General features: G+C 60.4%; 1 protein-coding gene across 3 annotated transcripts in view; it reads left to right on the top strand.

Annotated features, from left to right (window-relative positions):
- The window catches only part of BCAR1 (BCAR1 scaffold protein, Cas family member), a 31,757-nt gene that overhangs the window by 7,302 nt on the left and 6,004 nt on the right, over positions 1-18,451 (top strand). Inside the window, exons 1-4 of one of the 3 annotated variants that reach the window (XM_075536283.1) lie at positions 4,343-4,707; positions 13,858-14,436; positions 17,572-17,733; positions 17,921-18,037. In XM_075536283.1, coding sequence (XP_075392398.1) covers positions 4,474-4,707; positions 13,858-14,436; positions 17,572-17,733; positions 17,921-18,037 — 1,092 coding nt within the window. In that variant the 5' untranslated portion in view covers positions 4,343-4,473. Of the gene's footprint in view, positions 1-4,342; positions 4,708-11,942; positions 13,035-13,857; positions 14,437-17,571; positions 17,734-17,920; positions 18,038-18,451 lie in introns of those variants that run through there. The other 2 variants (XM_075536284.1, XM_075536285.1) reach the window with 2 other exon arrangements.

Here is an 18,451-nt window from a genome sequence, read left to right as displayed (position 1 = left end):
ACCACGTACCTTGGGGCTCGAAGTCCAAAATTTACCCAACAGTGCTACCAGGGTGCCTTCCCAGTCTCTGCAGGACCTTCTAAAGCAGCGGTTCTCAACTTGGGGTCGCAACCCCTTTGGGGGTTGAAAGACCCTTTTATAGGAGTGGCCTGATTCATAACAGTAGCAAAATGACAGTGATGAAATAGCAATGAAAATAATTGTATGGGTGGAGAGCAAATGCTTTGAGAATGATTGGGGCAGGGAATGTATGGATGTGCTTTATACAATTGATGTATGTATATGTATGGATTGTGATAAGAGTTGTATGAGTCCCTAATAAAATGTAAAAAAAGAAAAGAGGAGAAAAAAATAATTGTATGGTTGGGGGTCCCCACCCCATGAGGAACTGCATGAAAGGGTCGCGGCCTGAGGAAGGTTGAGAGCCACTGGTCTAAGGTGAGCGATTGGCAGTGGTAGTTGGGTACCATCTAGTTGCTCTGGGCTCAGGGTTGTAGAGACTGATGCTTATGTGATCCATCAGTTCATTGGACTCATTTTGTTCACATGTATTTGGACTTCCGTCACTGTTCTTTTCCCCAGACAGGAGACATTTAACCAGCGGAGGTTCTGAGTGGTTCAGGGAGGGTTGCAGGCTAGTGGAAATGTGAGATGTGTCCACTCCTGTCCCAAGAGGCTAAAGCTGGGCAGACCAGGCCCAGAGTAGGCTCAGGTGGATGCCCGATGATGCCTGGCCCACGCCGCTCTTTAGAAGGTCCCAGGAGGTCGAGGAGCAGCTGCTGTGGCCCAGCCTTCTCTGTACCTCTCCTTCCAGCTCCCGCCCCACTTTATCAGGGCCTCTTGTGACTCCTTGGCCCCTGGCCTGCTGCCAAACCACCCTTCCCCCTTGTGATGGCAGTCCTGCTGTGCTCCTCTGTGTCCTGTGGGTGCGGTCACCTGTGTCCTCTGCAGAAGCAGGTCAGGGGTGGGAGCAGATGGCATGTGAAGCCACGCCCCTGACTGTCCTGATGTGCTGGGCTGGTTGCCATGGGGAGAGACAAGAGCAGATGGCCAGGCTGAGGAGGCCGCCTGACCACACCCTTGTCCCTGCCTGTGTGAACACGTCACACGTAGCTGGCCACCAGCAGCTGAACCTTCTCTCCAGTGGCAGCGCCCCTTGCCCCTCCCCATCCCAGGCTTCTCTAGCCAGGACAGCCTCCGTACCCCCTTCTGCCAGCCTGTGTCTGTCTGTCTGCAGGGTTGCTGTGGTGTGGGGCAGTTGTCAAGGTACAGCTGCTGAAGGCAGTGGTCAGTAGACACCCCCTTTCACCCACATAAGAGGATGGACTGCCTGCCAGCTGGGGCTCTGAGAGGGCCCGGCTGCACCCCTGGTGCCTCTCTGCGCTTTCATTTTAAAACTAGAAAAGCAATGAAAATAATTTGGAGAGTTACTCTGCCCTTTCCAGGTACAGTTCCCGGAGAGAGCCTGAAGCCCTGCCCAGCCCCTCAGCCCTGCCCTCCCTGGGTCTCTCCTTCCACCTGTGAGGAGTGGGGCAGGGGGTCTGGGTGTGGCTTCTAGGTCCTGAGGGCTGGGTCTCACTGAGGTGGGGGAGGGCACTTGGCTCCAGGGTCCTCCCTCTTCCCACGGTCACCCCTGTGGTGAACAAATGAGTGCCGCCAAGGTCACTCCAACCTTTGGGAGTGGGTACAGATGGGTCAGGAACCCCCCTCCCCAAAGTGCACAGGCTCGCTGCTGTGGGCTACAGCCCCGGTGGGGTATGCCTTTGTGCTCGCTCTACTGTTTCCGGGTTGTGTGACCTAGGCTAGGAGCCTCTAGGTCCTGCTGGTCCAGTCCTGCACCCCAGGGCAGCAGTGAGGAGCCCAGCCTTTGTGGGCCCACCTCTCTGGGCCCTTCTACAAGCGTCCCCACACTCTGAGCTGCCCCTCTGAGGAGCATGCTGAAGCTCCCTCCCAGCCTGGCACTGATCTTCCCACCGGCTCTCCTCCTGCTCTGGAGCTGGCAGCACTCGCCTCTGGCCACAGGAAATCCTCTCCCAGCCTGCCATCAGCTGTCCCGCCCAGCCCCCAGCCCACCCTCCCCAGGCCACAGGTCTCCGAGGTCTGCCCTGCATTTTCTCAATCCTTGTCCGGGACCATTTTCCTGCAGTGTTCCACAGAACGTCTACTGTTCCCTCAGGGTTGTGCGTTTAGGTTAAGCCTTTGCCCCCCCCACCCCGATTTTGCTGTGATGAAAGTTGGGTGGTTCTTTTGCATAGCGGCTCTGTACTGAAGGGTGGTACCCTGGAAAGCCCCGGCAGGACCTACTGCCCAAGCTCTTCTCCCACCTAGGATCCTCTCTAAACAGCAGCTCCTCCCCCTAACACGTGGGACCAGGTTCTCTGCACAAATAGCTGCCCCAGGCTCTAGAGTTTAGTGACTGCACTTCAGGCCACTCCTCACTTGACTTACAGACTGTCCTAGGAGAGTTGGTGTTTGGGCTCCCTCCACCAGCAACACTCTCAGACCCCCTCCTCCCACGCAAGCAGCAAATCCTTACTGCCCCTCAGTGTGGCTGAGCGCGCGTGCGTGCGTGCGTGCGTGCGTGCGTGTGTGTGTGTGTGTGTGTACTGGGCTCTCGTAAGCCCCCCATTCTGGGCTCAGCTGTTTGTGGGTGCACTTGGGGTTGTGAGTGCAACAGCCGCCTTTGCTGTCCAGAGCCTTGGTTCCTTCCAGCTTTGTCCTGAAAGTGCGGCAGTGCCTGTGCTCAGGGGGGCTCCTGAGCCCAGCCTGCGGGGCCCTTCTGTACCTTCAGTGGGAGACAGGATAGGGCAGAGGTCAGTACACTGGGCATCAAATTGTGTGAGGCCTGCTGTTGGCTTGGAATGGGCACAATGGCCCGTCCATGCGGTGCTGGGCTTCAGGTGCAGGATCACATGGTCACTGTCAGTGTTCCTTGGGGTCCAATGAGGTGCCCTTCCACCAGATGCCCCATCCAAGGTCTGCCCAGTAGCACCCCTCCCCCACCCTCTGGGAGCATTCCTCTGCACGTTCAACAATCCCCACACACACACAGTGGGGCGCAGACCCTGGGGCCTTCTTTCCAAAGCGGAAATGCCATTCTAGGAGGCATGGACTTGGGGGAGGGCGGGAGTTTAAGTGGAAAAGGAGCACATTTTTGAGATGCCTTTGCCTGAGACTGTTTCCCCTCCCCCGCTTGCCTGCCCACAGCAGCAGTCCCACGGCCAGCTCCACTTTACTCTGCGCCCCCTCCCTGGCCAGCTAGGACCTGCGTCCCTGCCCATCCCTGCAGAAACCTTGGCCTGGAGACCTGCTGGGCTACCCTCTGTCCAGACAAATGCCCATGGGTAGTCGCTGGTCCAGGTGCGCCTTCAAAACCTGGGGGGCCAGCTAGGGACCAGAATCAGGGCTAGGGGGGTAGCTGGGGCCCCAGTTTTCCTGCCTTCCCCAGGTGGTGTGCCCTGGTGAGCAGGCTCCTCCTCCCTGGGGATGTGGTCTGTTTTCTAGGTAACCAGTTTGGGGGAGGGCGTAGAGGGATCCTGCATCACAGTGTCTCCGATCCATTGCCTGCCCCACCTCCATGCTGAGTGTTGAGGGAAGACAGCTATAGGGACCCACCCCCCTCAGTTTTTCCTGTAGAGGTCGGAATTCGGGAAGTCACCTGGCTTAACAAGCCCTCCAGGGACCCATGACCAGACTCTTCATTTCACAACCAAGAAGGAGCCCAGAGAGGGAAAAGCCAAGCCCTGCAGCGAGGGGACCCTGGGCCCAGTTGCCGTCAGGTGGGCTGAGGAGACCCGAGGGCCCAGCTTGGGCTGGCATGCATTCTCTAGACCATGCCCAAGAGTTGATTCTCAGGGGGCTCACGTGCTGCCCACCCAAGTGGCCCCAGTGTTGACTGATGGAGGATACTAGAAGGGTCTTGGAATAGAACTCTGTCCTGTTCTGGGGCCAAAACCGGAGCCAGGGAAAGGAGAGAGGTGGTGAGCGACCCCTACTTCGCGGGGTGGGGTAGGGTGGATTTGGCGTTGGGCAGCGGCCAAGGGGAACTCGCTGGAGGAAAGCGCGCCCAGCTGGCAGCCTCTGCGTTATTCTAGGTTGGCTTGCTGCAGTCCTTGCGTCGCCTTCGTGTTTTTCTGCTGGCTTAGGCGCGCCTCCTCCCTCTGCCTCTAGCTCGGACGGACCGCCCCTGGACACGCACGGCGGGGTGTGAAAGAGCGCCCTGGGATTGGTGGGCCCGCACCTCTGCCGCCGGGGGAGGAGGCAGTGTAAACGGACTTCCCAAGTGCCGAGGCTGAGGTCGCACGCGCTTGCGGGCGAGGGAGGCCAGGCGCACCTAGCACGAGCTGTGCCCCAGGCCCAGCCCAGCTCCTGGGGGGCAAGCTGCGGTCCCACTGGGCCGGCGCGTGCCCTCGCGCCTGCGCCCACCCGCGTCCCCTGACGGCGGCTCATTTGCATGGGAAGCTCCGGCGACCAATGGGCGCGCGTAGCCAGGCATGCCGGGAGCGCGGCTGGGCAGCGGCAGCTGGCGGGCGTAGAGAGGTGGGACCGGCTCTGGGCGGCGGCGGCGACTGGCGTGGTGGGCGAGGCAGCTGGGCCAGGCCGGCCGTGGTTCACTGGCAGCCCTTTGGGCGCACGGCACGGGCAGTTGGGTGTGCGCCCCCGCGGGGAGCCTGGAGCCCCATACGGCTTGATAGGATGAACTACCTGGTGAGTGCGGGCAGGCGCGCTTCGCGCCCGGTGACGCGGGGCGGCGCGGTCTGTGCCCTGGGAGCCTCTGGCTCCGGTCGGTCCGCGGTCAGCTTCCCAGCAGGCGCCCCCGGCGGGCCCAGGCGGGCGGAGTCAAAGCGAGTGGCATTTCCTGCCGGACCTCTTGGTCCTGGGAACCGCTCGCCGCTGGAGGCTCCAGGGAGGTGGCTCGAGGGTCCTTAGTGTGGGGCATCACCCACGTTGGCCCCGGTGCCCGGAGGGGAGAGCCCTGAAGGGCGGTGCGCTAGGCCCCGGCGTCAGGGTGGTGGAGCAGGCCGGGCTCAGGGGCCGCTGCCGGCAGGAAAGTTCCTGGATCCGGGAAAGTTCCTGGCGGGAGGCCCGCCGCTCTCCCCCTGCCGGCCACCGGCCACCGCCCGCCGTGTGACCTTGGGCCTGGAAGCCCCGGCTCCGAGCCTCAGTTTCCTCTGCTATGAGAAGCGGCGGAGGTCCTCGAGTTCCGGACTGTGAGCTTAGATACAGGCTGGTGGTCTTACCGACCGTACCTGAGTTCGCTTTGGGGTGGGGGTGAGGGACAGAGTTGCCCCCACCCCTCCCCTGCAATTCAAGGACTCGGAAACATTGGAGCGCCATCCCCGGCAGGTTAATGATTCACTCCCGGCACCGCTGGATGCCCAGAGTGGGGGAGGGCGCTACCCGCCCTTCACCTGCACTGCTTGCAAAACCGACTATAGGAGCCAAGTGCTGATGGAAGGGGCCCAGGGTCTGGCTTCTGCAGCTTAGACGTGGGGGCTTTGCAGTCCACTCTTGGTGGAACTCCTGCTCTGACCACCCTGACCTGGGACCACCATTCTGGCTTCTGTGGCCACCGAGTGGCTGGCCACCTGTGGTTGCTTCTCTTTGAAGGCCACTCGAGGAACCCCGCAAAGCTGAGAACTGCCAAGATCAGAGGGGGTGGGGAGTAGAGGCAGGGGGCTTTAGGTGGGATTGAGGTGCACACCTTCCTTTTCCCCTTGGGAGCTGACATAAAGGTGTGGTGTTCACTCCCCACTGCTCACCCGCTTCCCTACCCAGGGTAAGGGTCTGGATAAGAGACAGACCTTGGCTTGCTGGGGCTCTGGCCACCTTCACTGAGCAATGGGAGGAGCGATCGATTGGGGATCTGCTTCTTCCCTGTCTGTGGCTACCTCCATATCCCTGGGACACACCCATTCCTGCTCTCCCAATGGAGAGCTGGTTGGTGGAAATCTAGAGAATTGGGGCGACTCCCCCAGGAGTAGGGCCCAGACACAAGAGGAGTCTACAGGTAAAGAGCCCTTTGAGATGAGCTGCAGATGTGGGCTCCTGGCACAAGCACCCATCACCTTCTTGTCCTGGGCAAGGAAGGAGGTCAGTAGGAGCTGGGTCAGGATGGGTCAGCCCCAATTCCTGCCAGGAAAGTCACCTGCAGGTGGTGTGGGGAGTGGAGTTTCCAGTCCCTGCTGTTTGTTCTGTGCAGTGGCATGAGCCAGGGCCTGGCCTCTAGGGCCTCCTGTGTGAGCAAGAAAGGTCCCTGAGGCCCAGAAGGACTCCAGGAGTAGATGAGGAGCCAGTCGCCCCTGAAGACCCCATGTGCGTGCTGTCTTTTCCCCAGGGGCTCAGGAACTCTGACCGCTGGAGTGTCTGGTCTCCTGGGGCTGGCAGCTTTGCAGGGCCTCTCTTACTCCAAGGCTGTACTGTTAACCCTGGCCCCCGCTGGGGGCTCCTGGGGTTTTAAGAAAGTCCCACCACCCTGTTCGCGGAGAACCCTTTGTAGAGAGCCCTCCCTTGGCAGCTGTGCACAGAGAGCCGCGGCGGCTGGGGCCCCAGAGAAGGAGAGGTGAGCTTCCCGGAAGGCTGCCTGGGTCATGGCTGCTCCTCGCTTCAAGGAGGCAAGGTCCTGTCCTTGTTGCCGTCTCTGATCCCCTAAGCATAAGGGCAGGGACTCTGGTGGTGCCAGGGGACAGGAGAACCTCATTTGGGGTGACAGGTCAGTCAGATGGTGGGTGCATTTAGAACTGGAGGTGGCAGAGCTGTAAGAGGCTTCGATGTTGGAACCAAGGCCCTGCATGGAGGAAATCCCCACTGTCCCTCCTTAACTGATAGCCACCCTTGGGCCCAGATGATAGAGCTGGAGCTGAGCACTGAGGGCACCCATATTCTGGGCCTGGTGCTGACCCTGAAAGAATAAGTCAGCCTTGTGCTGAGCCCTGTGCTAGAGGCCAAGTGACCAGGGTGATTTTGAGCCAGTCTGCTTAAGAACATGCAGCATGCTCCCGGCAAGGCTGACCCCCCTGGACCTGGCCAGCAGCCTTGAGGGTTTTGAGGGGCTGAAGGGTGGAGGTTCTTTGGTACTCAGTCCCCATTGTCTGCCATTCTCCTGAAAACAGACCATCAGCTGCCCACGGGCCTGGTTAGGGACTTGCTTCTGCTCCCAGAGCTGGCCCTGGACACAAAGGCGGCACCAGGCCTGTGATTGCATGAGGGCCCCAGCAGTGACCGCCCCCAGGTGGTCTTTGAGTCCTCATTCAACACACCTTTCCTTTGGTGACTGAGTGTTGGCTGGCCCAGGGCCTTGTGGTCTGGCTGCACCCCTGATGCTGCTCCCTGTCAGCCCGGCCTTCTGAGCCCTTGGTGGGCAGGAGGAAGTGACTGAGAGTCCTGGAGTTCAGCCCAGGGTGGGCATGTGGCAGACATTTGGGTGGGGAAAGGGGACTGGCCCTCAGAGCCCCACCTGGAGCTCAGGGGTAGGGAGGGGGAATGGGCAGGACCCTGTAGTAGGAGCCCCGGGGGCCATAAGCGAGGGGTATAGGCGTGGTGGAGCGAGCATGTGAGGGGGAGAGAATAAGCATTAGGCTGGCAGATTCCTGTGCAGCAGAGGTCAGACATACTTTCATTCTCGAACCTTTTTATCACTCTGACGCCAGCTGCCCTCCTGTGGCATTCCCTGCTCCTCTGCTGGGTTCGAAATTGGCTGCATTGACCTCACAGAACTTAGTATTAGAAATATCATTCTTGGGTCAGGGCAGCTTCCCATGTGTGTCCACAGGCAGGCTTCTGGGGCTGGGGGAGTGTGTGTGGGGAGGGCTCTTGGACCTTTGGGGCCAACCCTCTGTGTTCCCTGCCTCCTTTTGGCCAGTGTTGCAAAGGTCTTTAACTACACCAGTAAGTGCCTGGAGGCACCCTACTCTCCTCGCAAGCCTCTGGCTGATGGGCAAGCCCTCAGCTTTCTCCCTCTGGGAGTGTTGTGAAAACTCCTTAGCTGGCCCCGTGGTAACTGCCTATGGGCACCCCACTCTGCCAGCAAGCCTCTTGCCTACGGGCATCCAGCTTTCTCCCCCCACTGCCTGCTCCTTTCCTGATTCTGCTGATGCAGTGTCTGTCAGCTGTACTTGCCGCCTCTTTCTGCTCTGGCGCCACTTCCAGGCTTATAGCTCTGTCTTCTGGGTCTAGGAGGTTCTCAGCTCTAGGACTCTTTGCCCCTAGCTTTCTGGTGGTGGTAAGGTTCCTTTTTCCACCTCTGGGAAGGCTTATTTTAAGCTGAGTGGGAAGAAGAAAATGGACCAATCCCCTTATTTGGGTTTTGTACACCTTACTTGTGCATTCTTCCCACCACTAGGGTGTCACCCACCTATTTGAGTTATCAGTAAGGTGTCCAGCCCCTTGGGCTACAAGCACCTTACTTGCTAGCCCGTCTTGTGGTGGGAGATAGAAGACCCTAGCTAGAGAGGCCATAACAAGTTCTTGCACTGTAAGCACAGATTGGGAGGTGACACCCTGGTTAAGCTGCATTCGCTGGCCGCTCGGGGCTCTTTGGGACAAGCAAACAGAATACCCCAGAAATAAACTTGGCCCGTGTGAGGTGGCTCTGGGTATGAAGGGAGCCACTGTTTCTCCAGTGGCTCCTGTGTGAGGCTCTGTGCTTGGGCAGAGCTCGCGTGTGTGGGGTGTGTGTGTGTGTGTGTGTGTGTGTGTGTGTGTGTGTGTGTGTGTGTGTGTGTAGGGATGTTTTGGAGTGGGGACCAGGACGACTGGGAAAGGCCTGTGATCTCACCACTGCTGGCACCCTTAAACCCATGCATCAGGGCACACCTCTCCCAGCCCCGCTCTGCCTCTGTTTCCTGGCTGCCAGACCTGGGTATGTCAGGCGGTGACTGCTGGTGTGCCATAGGCGTGTCCGTGCTTAAACACAGTGCTGTGTGCACTGCAGCCTGGAGTTGCCGCTCTGCAGGAGTTGAGGTGTCAGGAACCGAATCTGCCTTCTCATTTGGTCCCTTGCCTCCCACCTGGGCCAGCTTGTGGGTGCCAAAAGTGTGCTGTCGAGTAGTGCCTGGCTAGAAGAGGGGTCCCCAGTTACTCTTGATGTCTGTGCTGCCCTTATGGTTGGGCTACTGGGGCGGGGGGCTCAGGAAGCTGCTGTGTTCAGTGCCTGGGGCGAGCCGGGGACCCCCTTGGAGAGAAACTTTGCTGTGTCTGCCCTCACTGGGTGGCACCCACCCCTAGGGGTGAGGTTTGGGGATACCCGGGTTTTAGTGTGTCCAGTGCTCCCTGGCACGACTGGCAGAGACTTGAATATCCCTTAAGCAGCTATGACTGGTTTCCCCAGACACGTGCCCATCGTGGCCAAGACCCCAGCTGCCCCAGCTGAGGGCCTGCCTGGCTGAGTAGGTCTGGCACCCAGACGGGCCCCGGAGACACAATGAGGGCCATTCTCAGAGCAGCTGAGGCCTGTGGGGCAGCCCTGTTCATTGCTCCAGCCCACAAGCCCTGTGTTGTTCTGAGCAGGCTGCAGGGGACGGGGGTGGGGCACATCAGGGTGGGGCCTCTCCTGTGTCCCTATGGATGAGTGAGCCCCAGCCAGCTTTCCTGGGTTCTCTGGGGAGGGACATTCCCTTACCCATTCAAGGGTCAGCGCTCCTCACACTTAACCCACCCAGTCTGTGTTTGCGAGCCTTATGTTCTCTGTCAGACCTAGGTGGCACTGAGGGGAGACACAGCAGGGCAGGGTATGTGTGTGGGGACATGGGCATTTGGGAAGAATAGCTGGGTGCAGTACGGGAGGGAAGGGGCATAAAGGAGGTCATGGGAGCCTTCTGGGGGAGGTGAAGGGCTCACAGGTACCCTAATGCAGGGGCTGCCAGCATTTTTCCTGAACTGGCCTCACTCTGCAGGAGCACCTGTCAGGCTCAGCCAGGGCCCGTGTCCCCGCCCATCGTGCACATGCACACAAGTCCTGGAGAAGTGGGGATGGGGATGGACAGGAATGTGTGGGGTGGGGGTGGTGTATCTGCCACGCATGTGAGGCCACCGTTGGGTGGCATGTGCTGACGTGTTGGGCTGTGACCCTCAGTCAGCAGTTAGAAATCATGGGGAGAAAGCTGGGGCTTGCTTCTCCAGTAACCAGTTAGTCTTGGAATCCCAGGGGGCAGTTCCACCTGTCCGATAGGGTTGCTGTGAGTTGGCAGTGACTCCGTGGTTGTGAGTTTGTTTGGGTTTGAGCGGTCTCTGGTGGTGCAGTGGACTAAGCACCAGGATGCTACCCACAGCGTCTGCTCCTGTAAAGACTTGCAGCATAGGAAGCCCAGGGGCAGTTCTGCTCTGTCCTGGGGTCAGTGGGACCCTGCTTGCCCCTGTCTCCAGGGCCTCTGTCCCCTGTCCCCCGCCAGAGACCCTTCCCCTCTGCCAGCTGCTGCCTCTCATCCCTCAGGAGTCCCTCTCACCCCTCTCTACAGTGGCCCTGCTGCTCCTTGTTTCTGCCCCCACTCTCTCCCTCTCACAGCCCCCCTTGTTTGGTGTCTGTCTGCTGGGGGATGGGCTAGTTCGGCTCTGTCTCTGAAGGGGACAGGGTCTTGCTGACTCTGCAGGTGAGGCCAGGACCACTGGAGGCCCCTCCTCACCTGTTCAGAAAGGCTGGGGGCTGGACCTACCGCTGCTCAGTGCCTTGGAGAGGGCAGGAAGGAACCTTGTGTTCTTGGGGGTGGGGGGCAACTACCGGGCCAAGGGAGCAGTGCAGGGCCAGCTGGTGTGCTTGGGCGGAGTGCACCAGCTGGTGCAGGCAGAAGAGCTCTTGGTACCAGGCCCGGGTGCCACGTGCCCAGCCGGCATGGTGCTGCCCAGCCTGGCTCCGGCTGCCCCCGGTGGCCAGCTTGGTGAGCTCATGTGGCAGGATTGGGGTGGGTGGGGTGGCACCTTGGAGGCCTGGGATACCCCAATGTTCACCTGGGCCTGGCGGAGGCGCCTCACTCAGCAGAGCCGAGGGCCCGTGCCCCACCATGCTCCTTGCCAGGGCTGCCTTCTGGAGGCACCGGCAATCCTCTTTGTTGGTGCCTGGACCCCTCTGACTTGTCTGCAGGGGAATTTTCTTCTGACTCACTGTGCTGACGCTTCCTGTGGTCACCGGGGCAGGGCCAGGGACCCAGGCTCTCTGCTCTGGGGTCACTGGGGGAGGGTGGCCAGGGTCCCACCCTGACAGGATGTGATTCCCAGAGACAGGCCACAGACCATATTTGGGAACTTGGGGTTTTTTTTTTTGTTTGTTTGGTTTTTTTTTGCTAGCAGCCTAGGTTTAAGGGTGGGAGCCTGGTGGGCTGGGGCAGCCCCTGTCCTGCCCATCCCCAGGCCGCCGCCGTCACCTATGGTCATTGTCCAGTGGGTCCCAGGAGTTAGCCCATATTTTTTTTTAGCGGGTGTGCCGTTTTCAACCCCAGAGCAACAAGTGCTTCTTAAGTAAGAATCAAAGTCCTGAGTAGCAGGGGAGCCATGTGTCCCTGTCCCAGCACCTCTGACCTTTGTGCCACTGGCCTTTCCTGCTCCCCTCCATGCTTTATGGCTCCACCCCCCAGTGCCCCCAAACCATCTGTGTGGGGGTGTGCTCCTGAGGAGTAGTACCAAGCTGTGGCTCCCAGCCAGAGGAGGGCCTATGTCTTAGTGCCCAGGGCCCGCCCCCCACCCCCACCCCCCTCCCTGTGCTGCCCGGTCTGTGTTATGCTGAGATCCTGTCTCTGGTTGCTGGTGGAGGTGGCCCCTGGGATGGGAGGAGACCTTGTTCCCACTCCTCTGTGTCCCTGCGGGCCATTTCCTGTTTTGCATGGAGGGGGCGGGACCCCTCCAGGCCTGGAATTCCAGGGTCACTGAGAGGTGGAATTTGATTTGATGGTAGTAAGTATGGTTTGACTCCTTAAAGGGGGGGGGAGGCCCACTGAAGAGGCCGCCCACTGAAGAGGCCACCCAGCCAGGGACGCCAGGGGCCAGGCCCCTTTTACCAGGCTGTGCAGCGTGCATCCTGCCCTCTGCAGAAGGCTGCTGCCCCTGTGATCCCTCCCAGACGAAGTGCTACCGGCCCTGCTCTAGCTGCTTGGCTCCTGGGCCACTGGGAGCAGGAACCTCCAGGAGGCTGTGCAGATGAAGGAGATGGAGTGGGAACCCTGGTTTGTTTCGTTCTCCAGCAGGCTCTTGGTGCTGTCTTCTCTGGGACAAAACCACAAAAACACACCGCACTGCCATCCCACAGCAGCAGCCCCGTAGGAGAGGGTAGAGCTGCCTCTGGGTTCACGGAGTAGAAAGTCACGTCTGTCTCCCAAGGAGTGGAGGTTGGTTTCTAAGTGCTGACCAAGCAGGTCACAGCTGGGGGAGAACCGCGGTGCCTTCGGGATCTACGCCCTTCATCTCCCTCTGTGTCAGGCCCTCCCTCTGGGGTCCAGGTGGCGCTGGCTGGAGGCAGCAAGCACACTGGCATGGTGCATGTGACCCCTGGACTGGCTGACATGAGCCTGTGACTGTACCACCCAGGCAGGGTGCTCCCAGGGGTGCCCCGGGCTGTTCCTGCTTGTGAGACTTCCAAGCCACCCTTGGGGGCTCATTCTTCATGTTTTGTAGGGTTTCCTGTTGATGTTTCTGTCTTGTCCATTCTGACTTTGGGGGCTCCCCTGAAGCCTAATCACCCACTCATCCTTTCAGGACCTGCCACCCTTCATCCAACAGAATTATCTACACAAATGGAATCATTGTAGCCATGGGCTTTGTCGTCGTCCCTCTGTGATCTGTGCCCTTGGGGCCTCTGCTCTTGGGATTTCGCCCCACAATATTCCACGTGTGTGTGTTGCAAGTATGGTCTCCCTTAGACAGTGTAGGCTCTGCCTCTCACATCCGTCCGGCTCGTCCATCGTTTATCCCGGCTTGTCCCTGGTCCTCTGTTCAGCGTGCACGGAGCCCACGTGTGAGCCATCCACCAGCCAGTCCCTGTGCCTGACCCACTGCCAGCAGTCTCCCCACGCACACATTGGATGTGGCGGCTTGTCTTGGCGGCTACAAAGGTGAACAAACGCTCCTTTCCTTTAACTTCCGAGGTCTGACCTGCTTACTCACAGACCCCCTCTGAGTCTCCCTGTAAATCTAGAAGCAGTTTTGTCGAATTCCTCACATCCCACTGGCCTTTCTGTTGTAGACATACGGAGAAGGGCAAGAAGACATAAACTCAGAGTCCCTCCATGAACGTGGTACACTGTCCCCCGAGCACACTTCTCTCCAGCCCTCTGTGAGCTGAGACAGCACCTTCCCCTCCAGGGTCTCGGCAGCTGTGTGCATTCCTCGGGGCCTTTCAGCTCTGGTGGTTATGCAGGACGTCTTGTTCGGACGTTTCTCAAAAGTTACTCATCCTCCTTTGATGGGTTATCTGGTCAGCAAATGTTGGTTGTTTTGTCCCCGCCTGTGTGTTTCCCTCTCTCCTGCGTTCGCTTGGCCAACAGCACTGGCCAGGGCCGCAGGACTGCGTGCGCTGGAGCAGAGGGTGTGTGCGTGCGTGCCCTGTTCTCAGCTGTGGAGGGAAGGCATTTGAGGTTTCTTTGTTAACCATCAGGACTTTATCAAGTTAAGGGAGGGTCCGTGGTTTTGCCCTGGGAAGCGGTGGACGTTGGCCAGCTGCTGTTGGTGCGTTCCTTGAGGGTGTGTGCTTTCTCTTTCAGTGTCGGCTGAGTCTGCTACTCTCCTCTGTGCCGGCCCAGGCCCAGCCTGGCCCGGGGAGTGGGTATGAGACCGCCAGGGTCATGACTGAGCAGAGCCAGGCGCCTCTCTGTGCAGGGCAGCTAAGGCCACCTTGCATGTGCCCCAGCCTCACATTGCTGTGTCCTCTCTCCCCAGAACGTGCTGGCCAAAGCCCTCTATGACAACGTGGCCGAGTCCCCCGATGAGCTCTCCTTCCGAAAGGGCGACATCATGACGGTGCTGGAGCGGGACACCCAGGGCCTGGATGGCTGGTGGCTCTGCTCCCTGCACGGGCGCCAGGGCATTGTGCCTGGGAACCGCCTCAAGATCCTGGTGGGCATGCACGACAAGAAGCCCTTGGGCCCTGGGCCCAGCCTGCCCGCCTCCCCGGCCCAGCCCAGCCCCCAGGCCCCTGCCATGCCGCTAGCCTCCCAGTATACACCCATGCTGCCTGCTGTCTATCAGTCTTCACCAGACAGTGTCTACTTGGTGCCCCCGCCAGGCAAGGCCCCACACGGCCTCTACCAGGCCCCAGGGTCCGGCCTGCATTTCCAGTCCCCGCCGGCCAAGCAGACGACTGCCTTCTCCAAGCTGACGCCCCACCATCCATTTCCCAGCCCGGCCCCCGATCTCTACCAGGTGCCCCCAGGGCCTGGCAGCCCTGCCCAGGACATCTACCAGGTGCCCCCATCCATGGACACGCGCAGCTGGGAGGGGACAAAGCCACCCGCAAAGGTAGGTTACCTGCCATGGGCACGGAGCCCTGTGGTGCTTTTCCAGCAGGCAGGTGGTGCTGGGCAGATCCCGGAGGAGCATCCCTGCCCCCAAGAGCAGTTTCTCCCCAGGCCGAAAGCTGAGGGTTTTACTGGACGGAGCTGTTCAGATCCACATCCTAGAAAAGTGACGGCAGAGGAGAGGGTGTGGTGTGGCATAGAGGGCGGGGCCGAGACTGGGAGCCCAGGAAATTTGAGGGGGTGGGGGGCTATGCACTTGCACGAGAGAAATCAAGTATATCAATTAGACCTGAAAACAAAAATTGGGGAGTTTAGGGGTGAGCAGTCAGTTACTCACCTCAGGGTCTGGGATGGTTGCCTGAACTCCAGCCATCCTATCTGCCTTCCGGCCAGCAGGAAAAGACAGAAGGGACAGTCAGGGCATACCCCTCCTTAAGGATGCACCCAGGAAGTTGCGTGTGGGTGCCTCTTGTGTCTTGTTAACCAGAGCTCAAGCCCTTGGCTACCTCGCCACCAGGGGACCTGAGGGGTGGAGTCTGCTTCCTGCCGCCACCTGTCCTAAGGAAGGACAAGGGGCTCCTAAGGGGCCCTCCATAGTTGTCAGTCCTGGTGGCCCTGCAGCTTTTGGGGCCTCCCATCAGCCCTTGGGGTTTATGTGCTGGCTCCCAGACCTGCTGCACTTTGGCCTCCTGGACGCTGCCCGTGGAATTGCTGGATGGGAGGGTTCCAGCCATGCTGTGGGGCTGCTTGAACCTAAATTCCTGTTGCCCCCCAGAAGCTGGCCAGAAGCGACAGGCGTCCCATGTCCTGGGGCTGCCTTGATCATTTATCTCACCGCATGGAGAGCTTCCCTGATGGAGAGGGTCCCTGGGGCTCTGGGGAGGGGTGTGGCATTTTCCTGCTGTGAATTCCCCACTAGAAGCAGGCTGGTTTCTGGCTCCTGGGGCCTTCATCACTGAGCATGTGGCTCCTGGACCTGTGGTGGGAGGGAAGCAGGCAGCTCTGGGTGATTGACAAGGGGGCGTGGCCAGAAGGGGTCAGACTCCTACAGCCTGGGGTGGGCGCTCTGTGGGGACACAAATGGGAGCTAAGTGGCCCGAGGGACTAACGGAGGGGGTTCAGGGACACCAAGACTGGGATGGAGGCCCTCTGCATACAGGTAGGGCCCCCAGAGGGGAAGGGGTTTGTTTGTGTGAGATCCCTCATAGTGACAGGTCACAGCAGTGCCAGGGAGCAGGGGTGGCACAGTGTGTGCTGGGCTCTGCAGCTCACGAATACCACCCTGCCTGCCCGGGGAACCTGAAGTGGAGGGAAGCACAGCCTATTCCAGTCCCCTCAGGCCTGTGTCACAGAGCAGTGGCCATGTCTGGTCAGGAGTCAGTGAAATGGCCAGGTCAGAATCCCTCACGCTCCTGAGCGTCTGAGCACCTGTCATCCCCTCTGCTAGGGAGTTCGAGGGGCTGGGTGGAGGGTCTAACACTGGATCTCATGGTCAGAAGGCGGGGACCAGCAGCCAGGTGGCCTCCAGGTGGGTTGTGGCCCCCAAGATAGAATCCAGCTGTTTTCTGGCAAGGCCAAGAAGCCCCTCTCTATTACCTCCCCTCTCTGGGCCCTACTGCCCACTGGGGCCTGGGGAGTCATGGCGTCTCTTTTTACTTCCTGGAGCCTGGCTGTGAGGCCTGCCCTGGCCCTACTGGGGTGTGAGTGCCTCAGGGCCTGTGTCCTGGGCCTGGTGTTGGGGTGGGGAGGGTGAGGGGGCCCTTGCCCAGCAGGTCTGTTGGGGGATGGTGAGGAGCCTGCTGCCATCGGGCCTCGGGTGCAGTGCAGTGTGCTGGCCACACGGTTCCGCCAGCTCCCCAGGGCGTCATTGACCCCGCAAATGTCTGGCTGGCATGGCTGCTAGCTGGCACCTGGCTGTCAGCCGTCTGGCGAGGCCTGGACTTCAGTGCCCTGTCCTCTCAGGCCGCTCACAGGCACAGTCTGGGGGAAGGAGTGCAGGCACCCCCTTCCCATGGCCAGGCCCCCCCCCACCTGCCCCCACGATGACCACAGGGTCTGGAGGCCTAGATCCTTCAAGGCCCTCACCAACCTGCTACATCCCGCCTGCCCCCGCCTGCTGCTGGCAGGTTCTAGCATCTAAAAATAGCTCTGGAGGAGACTCAAGTCTGGGGCGCTAGGAGGGAGATGAGTCTGGCCTTGCAGACATGCGGGGGGAGCAGTGAGCGGGAAGGCCCAGGCTGTCTGGGCCCACCCACGTAAAGGAGCCCCTGCCTGCCTGGCTTCCCTGCTCGGGCCCCTGTGCTAGGCTGCAGGAGGGGGCAGGCTAGTGCCAGCAGCAGGCTCCGCCAAGCTTAGAAGTGGTGGTGCCCGTGCTGTGGGGTGGGGGCGGGAGGGCAGAGGGCTGACACTGTGTTCCTCGGGGCCCTGCGGGCACAGGCAGCTGCTCCCTGTCAGCGTGCAGAGCTGGCTGCAGTCATCGGGCACCCGGCGGGAGGTGTGCAGAGAGCTAGAGATGTCCCATCCCGTTTGATTAGGGAACAAAAGGCCTTTCTCTCAGGAGAACCGGGTGGGGGAGGCGAGGCCTCTGGGCAGGGTTGTCCGCAGGGAGGGGCTGCCCAGCACACCACACCCCTCCCAGGTTGTCCCCCATTGTGAGGGCCTGTTCGGCCTTGGATGCAGCTCTCTGAACTCGGGGGTGGGGGTGGGGGCTGTGAGCACCCTGGAGCAAGCTCGCCCAAGCATGCTCGAAGCCGCTGCGCAGTGCCAGTGCCCCCTGGCAGAAGCCCACTGCCCCGGACCCCAGGACCGGGTGGGAGTGCAGGTATAGCACCAGTCTTTCCGGCATGGTGGCCACTGAGCACCCTGTCCCAGGGTGGCTCTAGGTGCGGGGATGGGGTCGGGATCTGTACCCAGAGCAAAGAGCCGGCCGCTGCTGGGCCCTGCAGTCAGGCGTTTGCTCCCTAGTCAGTGAGCCGTTCAGGGTCAGAACTGCCCGAGCCAGGGCCAAGGCCCCTCGCCTGCAGGCCTGACCCTCCTAGATGCCCTTCCTCTTAGAAGGGGTGGTATCCAGGAGCAGGGGTCTCCCTGGGTGCCGTTCCCCGGCGGGTGGTGATGGTCGCTGCGTCTCTCCCCCCAGGTGGTGGTGCCCAGCCGTGTGGGGCAGGCCTATGTGTATGAGACCCCCCAGCCGGAGCAGGATGAGTATGACGTTCCCCGCCACCTGCTGGCTCCAGGACCCCAGGACATCTATGATGTGCCCCCGGTTCGGGGGCTGCCTCCCCACCAGTTTGGCCAGGAGGTAGGTGCTCCGGGTGGGTGCGGGGCTGCCTTTGCCTGACCTTCCGAGGGCTGGCTGTTGGGCTCAGCTCGGGCAGGTAGACGAGCTTCCTCAGTCGGGGCCCTGGGGGTGTGCTGTGGGCTTTCACTCTTCTCACCTCAGCCCTGCACCCCTGGCACCGCTACCACCGTACCCTTTCTGCCTCCAGGTATATGACACCCCCCCCATGGCTGTCAAGGGCCCCAACAGCCGGGACCCATCACTAGATGTGTATGATGTGCCCCCCAGTGTGGAGAAGGGTCTGCTGCCCCCCAGCCATCACTTGGTGAGTAGCTGGCCACCAGGTGCCCCTCCTCCCCCAGTCCATGTGTGTGTGTTTCTGTGTGTGACCTGGTGTGTGCACGGGTGGCGGCCCAGAAACGCCAGCTCTGCCTCTTACTTGCACTGTGACAGATAGGAGAGTGTCTGAAGCTCAGTGTCTCCATGTTCACGATGGACATTGCTGAGACTCTCACAGGATAGACCAGGAAGGCGACTAGTATTTACCATACAAGCCAGGACACTGTAAAGTAGAAGGGGGCACAACCTACAGTCATGGAGGGACCACACCCCACAGCCCAGGGTTGTCTTAGGCACACGGCGGGGGTGGGGGGCCAGGGGGAGAGGATGGTCGCCCTGGATGTGATCTCACAAGTAGCTCAGCGCAGAACCTGCCAGAGTTGAAACCCCACGAGCGTGG

The sequence above is a fragment of the Tenrec ecaudatus genome, chromosome 18 (genome assembly GCF_050624435.1).
Source record: "Tenrec ecaudatus isolate mTenEca1 chromosome 18, mTenEca1.hap1, whole genome shotgun sequence".
Taxonomy (NCBI): domain Eukaryota; kingdom Metazoa; phylum Chordata; class Mammalia; order Afrosoricida; family Tenrecidae; genus Tenrec; species Tenrec ecaudatus.
The sequence above is the reverse complement of the archived record's forward strand: the minus strand, read 5'-3'. Positions and strand labels throughout refer to the sequence as shown.